At 50.8% G+C, this 7,623-nt stretch overlaps 1 protein-coding gene across 5 annotated transcripts in view; it reads left to right on the plus strand.

Moving 5' to 3' along the window:
* Nucleotides 1-2,385, plus strand: part of CNOT10 (CCR4-NOT transcription complex subunit 10) — a 92,028-nt gene extending 89,643 nt beyond the window's left edge. For all 5 annotated transcript variants that reach the window (XM_006158967.3, XM_027775951.1, XM_006158965.3 and 2 more), the window contains one exon: nucleotides 1,926-2,385. In XM_006158967.3, coding sequence (XP_006159029.1) covers nucleotides 1,926-2,080 — 155 coding nt within the window. In that variant the 3' untranslated portion in view covers nucleotides 2,081-2,385. The remainder of the gene's footprint in view (nucleotides 1-1,925) is intronic.
* The last annotated feature ends 5,238 nt before the right edge of the window (nucleotides 2,386-7,623 follow it).

Here is a 7,623-nt window from a genome sequence, read left to right on the forward strand (position 1 = left end):
GATTTCTCACTTTCTGTCTCTCTGTCTCTGTCTGGCGAGCACACGCGCCCTATAGCAAAAACCTCTCCAAAAAAAGAAAAAGAGAAAAAAAAACACACACAAAGCCGTAACTTCTGACAGTTACAGCGATCGCTACTCATTAACCGTTTTCTTCAGCAGCGAAGTGTCTCTAACTGAGAACATGAGTCAAAATGCCAGTACATTGGATTGTACACTGCAGCTTTTTGTTTTTTTTCCTAAAAGGTGCTTGCTCTCAGTAGAAAGGGAGAGAGAAAGCACCCCTGTGAGGAACAGGCATAAGTGCCCAGCATGTTTCTCAAGCCTCTGGGTCTGGGACTTGAACCACAGTCAGCTCTATGGGATCTGGCTGCCTTGACCAGCAGGCTGCAGAGCTGGCCCTGTTTTGTTTTTTGAGACAGGGCCTCACTGGGGTTGGTCCTCCTGCCTCAGCTTCCCATATGGGACTGTAGGCATGTCCCCCCGTGCATGGCCCTTCTCTAGTCAGGGCCTCACTATAGTGGGTCCTCCTGCCTCAGCTTCCCAGCTGGGACTGTAGGCGTGTCCCCCCGTGCATGGCCCTTCTCTAGACAGGGCCTCACTATGGTGGGTCCTCCTGCCTCAGCTTCCCAACTGGGACTGTAGGCATGTCCCCCCGTGCATGGTCCTTCTCTAGACAGGGTCTCACTATGGTGGGTCCTCCTGCCTCAGCTTCCCAACTGGGACTGTAGGCATGTCCCCCCGTGCATGGTCCTTCTCTAGACAGGGTCTCACTATGGTGGGTCCTCCTGCCTCAGCTTCCCAGCTGGGGCTGTAGGCGTGTCCCCCCATGCATGGCCCTTCTCTAGACAGGACCTCACTGTGTCTCCTAGGTCAGTCTTGAGCGCACGATCCTTCTGCCTCAGCCTGTCTGGAATGACAGTCTCATGCCAACGCCCGGCATTTCAATTGGTTGGGAGTTGAACCCAGGCCTCCCCCATGGCCCCAGCCTGTGGAACTTCGCTTCTTAGCTGGCTGTGCCACCACAGCAGGGCCTCTGTGTTTCCAACACAGATGACATTAGTGAGCTTTACAGTAAACCAGTTCTTGCTAAAAAGTATTGGATTGAGGGGCCGCCAGGTGGCATGGTTTAGGGCGCTGGACTCCCACTTGGCCGACTACAGTTCAAGTCCCAGACTTGACAAGAACGTGTCATGACTTTTCTGGCAACCCGACTATTGTCCATGTATAAATCTAGGTAATGCCTCTGGGGCATACGTGGCCTGTCGGATTTGCTCACTAGAAGAAGGCTGTGGGCTTTAAGTAGGAGATGGCATGAGGGGAAAAGAGACGTGAATGGAGAAGTCGGAAGGGACAGAGTACTGGGCCAGCCTGTGTGGTGGTGGTTAGGCGGCTGAATCCCACGCGGCCACCTGCACAGTTCAAGTCCCAGACCCTGTAGCTTGAAAAATGTGCCAGGCATGTGTGAGGGCGTGCCCCAAATCCTGGAAGGCAAACAGAAGGGATTGCAGCATGACCACGGGCCCGGGGGCGCTTGCTCATTTTCTCTCCCTCCACCCCACCCAGCCAGCACTCAAAGCCAGTAAAAGGAGGGGGACAGAATATTGAGAGCTTCAGGTCATAACTCTCTGTCGATCATGGGACCCCCATCGATGAGCCTCTCTTTTTCGTAACTGCAGAAGGGCCGTTAAGCGCCTGGCATCCAGTGGGCTATGGTCTGCTGACAGGCGTGACCAGGCTAGTTCATGGCCGAGAGCCTCGTTAGTACGAGCCAGGTCTGTGCAGGTGGGTGGTGACAGTTCTGTCACTCGTGGCCACAGACCTCGCCTCTTCCAGATCGACTTCAGCTCCCTGACGAACTCCGACGGGTGGCTTGGCGTGCGGTGCTGTTGTTCCGTGTTGTGTTTTTAACGGGAAGTATTTTATAGGGAATACCCAGCTGGCCTTACAGATCATCAAAAGGAACCAGCTGCTCCCCGCGGTGAAAACACACTCGGAAATGAGGAAGAAGCCGGTGTTCCAGCCTGTCCACCCGATCCAGCCCATCCAGATGCCGGCCTTCAGCTCCGTGCAGAGAAAGTGACGCTTCGCTTTGAGAGAACGCGTTACCAGAGGCGCAGAGGAGTACTGGCTGGCCTTCCTAGTGGCATCGCAGTAAACGGAACGGAAAGGCAGATGAGAGGTGCTCATGCGAGGACACGATTTCCAGACAGTCTCACTGAAGAGCCTGACTTGTTGTTTTTTGTGTTTTTTTTTTTTTTGCCAGAAGCTTCCTTAAAATTAAGGATTCACGAAGTCGTTCTCAGCCGTTTTCTTTTCATCTCTGCCAGACTATTAAATTTTGAGCCGCTGCGTGATGCCACAGGCAATTAAACCACGGTCTTAGCAGAATGCCTTTTACAGTCTTCCTTGTAACGGGTAGAGTACTTGAGTATCTGAGGTTTTAATGTTTAAAAGATTGGCAGAGGCGCCAGCAGGTGGCATGGTGGTTAAGCACTGGATCCCACAGGGCGGACTTCATAGGCCGAGTCGCTGACTCGGTGGCTTGAAAAACATGCCGGGTTCATATGCGTGTGTGCCCAAAATCCCCAGAGGAGCATGGGGGAGGAGGGATTGCAGTGTGGCCATCCCTCCCCTCCCCGAGGGTGATTTCTCATTTTCCCACTCTCTCTGTCTCTCTCCGTCTCTCTCCTTGGGCAAGTATACATGCCCTATGGCAAAAATTTTTAAAAATTAAAAAAAATTGAAAACCACTGGAAACCAGCAGTTAGCGTAATGGCTATGTCGCTGGTCTCCCACGTAGTCGACCGTGGTTCGCGTCCCGGACCTGGTGGCTTAAAACTCACGCCGGGCGCGTGTGCGTGCCTGCCCAAGATCCTGAGAGGAGAATGGAGGAGAAGGGATTGCGGCGTGACTATCCCCCCTGGGGGGTGATTTCTCGCTTTCTGTCTCTAATGTCTCTCTGTCTGTCTGGCGAGCGCACGCGCCCTATAGTGAAAATCTCTCCAAAAAAAAAAAACAAAATAGAAAACCACTGACAAAGAATACCAGCAGCAGTACCTGAATAGCCAGTCCACAAACGGACCTGAGGAGTCCATGTGTTTTATGGCTAGTTACGACTACAAGGACCAGAAAGTGCAGAATAATCCATAGGACTGGGAGAATTAGGTTAAGAAGAAAACACTGATCTTTGGGGATCATTCGCTTAAAAAGAACATGACAGGGTCCAGAGCATTGGTGTAGTTACCGTGTTCCCGTAGCCAGAAGTCCGCATTCCAGACTCTTATGAGGCAGTTCAAGGTTCATCACTAACCCTTTTGCAAACAAAATTTTAAAGACTTCCCAAAAGATAGGTATACGTCCTGGATTTGACATCGCCAAAACTGCCAATAGAGTGAGTCTAATAACTTTAAGTAGGAGAAAGTATACAGACGTTAGAGAACCTGGCGGCCCCCAGGTTAAGGTGGTATTATCTGGGGCAGGCGGTACTGCAGAGGAAGTGCACTTGGACTCACACGAAGAGGTCCTCACTTAGCACCTGGGTTCCTCCCTGCGGACGTCGGGCCTGTGCCTGCGATCCAGACTGGCTGCACTTAGGGGAGGGTGAGGTGTGTGGATAAAGGCCATAAAGACCCCCTTGAGGATGCCTGTCCTCTGACTGTTGGAAGAAATAAACTACTTTTCTTCCTTAAAAGATGGTGTTTGGGGACTAGCTAGGTGGTGTAATAGCTAAGTCGTTGGACTTCCATGTAGTCTACCGTGGTTCGAGTCCCGGACCCACTGGCTTAAGCTCATACCGGGTCCATGTGCATGTGTGTCCAAGATCCCGAGAGGAGAATGGAGGAGAAGGGATTGTGCTGTGGCCATCCCCCCAGGGGTTGGTTTCTCACTTTCTGTCTCTCTGTCTTTCTGGCCAGTGCATGTGCCCTATAGGAAAAAAAAAAAAAAAAAAAAAAAATAAATGATCTAAAAAAGATGGTGTTTGGGGAATCAGTAGATGGCATAATGGTTACATCACTGGACTCCCCCGTAGTCAACCGTGGTTCACGTCCTGGTCCTGGTGGCTTAAAACTCACGTTGGGCACGTGTGCGTGCGTGCCCAAGATCCAGAGAAGAGAATGGAGGAGAAGGGATTGCGGTGTAGCTATATCCTCTGGGGGGTGATTTTTTACTTTCTGTCCCTCCAGCAAGTGCATGCACCCGATAGCAAAACTCTCAAAAAAAAAGAAGAAGAAGAAGAAGAAAAGATGGTATTTGGCTGGTTTACCAAAGCTTGCCATTTAGGAGGAGTGTTCCTTGCTGTCCACATCTCTCCAGTTCCTAGTTTAGAGACCAGCTTTAGCTAGGGATTCCATTTGTTATTATTTTTTAATTTGACCAGAGACAGAGAGGGAAAGGGAAACAGAAAGCAAGCTGCCCGGTCCAGGACTCAAACTGTTGTCAGCCATGTGGGTGTCCAGCGCCTTTAACCACCCCACCATCCGCCGGCTCCCGGATAGGGATTCCAGCAGATACCCAGGATCTACAGGGTTTCACAGTTTCACAACTAGAGAGGCCAGTTTTAGATGAGCACATGATTCGCCTGAGACTTTATCCGTAGAGGACAGCATATAACTCAGATAGCACCTGAATATTTGTCATCTAACCGGACACTGCCCGCAGTCCTCTGGGAAGGGAGTTTCTTCCCAGGTGAATGCAGAGAGCCCTCCCTTTAATATGAGATGAGAGTTTGGGCCACGCCTGCAGCCTCTGCTCGGTGAGCCCCAGACTGAAGAGCAGGGCAGCTCAGAAAATAAGTAAGTAAATAAAGTTAAATGGGACCAGCAATTGGCGTAATGGATATGTCGCTGAACTCCCATGTATTGACCACGGTTCGAGTCCCGGACTTGGTGGCTTAAACTCACGCCGGGCGCATGTGCGTGCGTGCTCAAGATCCCAAGAGGAGAATGAAGGAGAAGGGATTGCGGCGTGGCCATCCCCCCTGGGGGGTGATTTCTCACTTTCTAGAATAATAAATAAATTAAAAATAAATCCTCCAAAAATTTTTTTAAGTAAATTAAAAAAAATAGAACTTTCTCTGCTCGCTTGTTTATAGGAAAGCAGGAATAGCTATGCAGGATAGAGTAGACCCCACGCTAAATAAGAATTTGGGCTGCAGGTGGGACTGGCAGGTGGCCTGGTGGTTAAGGCTCTGTACACTCCTGCACGGCCAAACACGATTCGAGTCTCGGACCTGGTACCTTGCTTTCTCACTTTTCCTCTCTCTTTCTCGCTGGGCAAATTAAAATAAGTTAATGAATAAATAAAATTAAATACATAATCTTTTAAGAAATAAAAAAGAAGAAAAAGAAGGGAGTACGAGGAACCAGCAGGTGGCGTGGTGGTTAAGGCGCTGGATTCCCACATGGCCAACCACAGTTGAAGTCCCAGACCCAGTGGCTTGAAGGTCACACCAGGCGCATGAACATGATTGCCCAAAATCCCCAAAGGAAAATGGAAGAGAAAGAATTGTGATATGGCCATCCCCACTGGGGGAGTGATTTCTTTCCGTCTGTCTCTGTCTGTCTGTCTCTGACAAGGGCACATGCCCTACTACAAAAACCTATTAAAAAACAAGTATGGCGTCAGTTGGAGGTATGGTAGGTAGAGTGGCTTGACCCCACGTTGCCGTCTACGTAATTCAAGTCCCAGAGCTAGTGGCTCGGAGAACACTGAGTACTACGCAGGTGTGCCCACATCCTGAGAAGGGTTGGCATTGGGTTGTCAGGAAAGTCGTGACGTATTTTTCTACACAAAAATGCATCATGATTTTCCCAACAGGAGTATGACCATCCCCCAGGGAGGTGCTCACTTTTTCTCCCGGTGAGTAGGCGCACCTTATAACAGATTGATTTATTCACTTACTTGAGAGGTTTGGGGTGTGTGCACTTTGCCAGAGAGACAGAAAGCAGGAAATCACCCCCCAGGGGGAACAGGCATGCCACAGTCCCATCTCCATTCTCCTCTTGGGACTTTAGGCACGCATGCATACACACCCAGGGTGAGTTTGGAGCCGCCAGGTTCAGGACTTGAACCTCAGTCGACTAGATGGGAGTTCAGTGACATAACCATTATGCCATATGCAGGTTTGCCCTATCGCAGATCAAAAAAAAAAAAAAAAAGTATGGGTACAGCTGGTGACATGGTGGTTAAGGAAGCTGGATCCCACATGGCTGGCTGCATGATTCGAGTCCCAGACCCAGTGGCCTGAAGGAAACGTGTACATGTGCATGCATGCCCCAAAACCCAGAAGGGTGGAGAAATTGGGGAGAAAGGATTGAGGTGTGACCCATCCTCCAAGTGGGGTGCTTTCTCATTTCCCCTCTTTGGTAAGCACAGGACCCTCTGGCAAAAACTTAAAGGAGGACGGTCACAGATAGTTACTGACCTAGGGCCTAGGGTTCAGACAAATCAGGGACTTTATTTTTCCCACACCCACAGGGCCCTCCTTCCGTCTGAGACTTCATCCCATGCTCAGATGTTCCAGCATTGCAAAAGCATTGAAGGCCAGAACAAGCGGAGGCAGCCAGGCTGCATCGGAGACTGCCAGGAGCAGAGCTCTCCTGATCCCCCAGCAGACCTGGGCCCGTCTCCTCTGGCAGATCCTGTCCTGCTGGGAAGGGGGAGAAGCGCCAAGTCTCCTGCACGCCTTTCTTTTTTCTTAACTTTTTGAGAGGTTTTTGCTATAGGGCACGTGCGCTCGCCGGAGAGAAGAGAGAGACAGACAGAGAGTGAGAGATCACCCCCAGGGGGGATGGCCACACCGCAATCCCTTCTCCTTTCTCCTCTTAGGCACACATGCAGACGCCAGCCATTTGAGATCCAGCCCCATTTGAGATCCACCCCGCCTCAACCTCTGTGCCACCTGCAGGCAGGCCCCGCACACTGAAAGATGTTCACTGCCAGGTGCCATGGGGCCAGCAGGTCGCGTGGTGGTTCAGGCTGGACGCCCACGTGGCTGACTACGCTTTGGCTTGAAAATCAGGCTGGGCATGTGCTCATGTACTTGCCTCCCCAAAATCCCAAGAGGGGGATGGAGGAAGAAGGGATTTGCAAGGGTGCTATCCCCCGGGGGAGGGGGAGATTTCACTCTCACTCTCCCTCTCCTCTACCATGAACTGCCGAGGCTGCACAAGCCCTATGACATAAACCTTTAAAAAGAGAGAGAAAAAAGCCACTTTGTTAAATGTTTTCTAGCTTCCCCACCTTCTCTCCTAATGCATACTCTTGCTTCTGTATAGATGGTTTTCTAGAATTTAACAGGTGTGGGGGGCCACAGGAATCAACCGCAGTGGAAGGTGTCTTACGTGATGGGTTTTGAATTCTTTTTTTTTAGAGGTTTTTGCTATAGGGCGTGTGCGCTCGATAGAGAGACAGAGAGATAGACAGAAAGCGAGAAATCACCCCCCAGGGGGGATGGCCACGCCACAATCCCTCTCATTCCTCCTCTTGGGATCTTGGGCACGCACGCACGCACACGTGGTCGACTCCATGGGAGTCCAGTGACATAGCCATTACGCTAACTGCTGGTCCCATGGGTTTTGAATTCTGAGAGCCCATTAATAAGCTCTGCCGCCCAAAATGGAA

The sequence above is a fragment of the Tupaia chinensis genome, unplaced genomic scaffold, assembly GCF_000334495.1.
Source record: "Tupaia chinensis unplaced genomic scaffold, TupChi_1.0 Scaffold000617_2, whole genome shotgun sequence".
NCBI classification, from domain to species: Eukaryota; Metazoa; Chordata; class Mammalia; order Scandentia; family Tupaiidae; genus Tupaia; species Tupaia belangeri.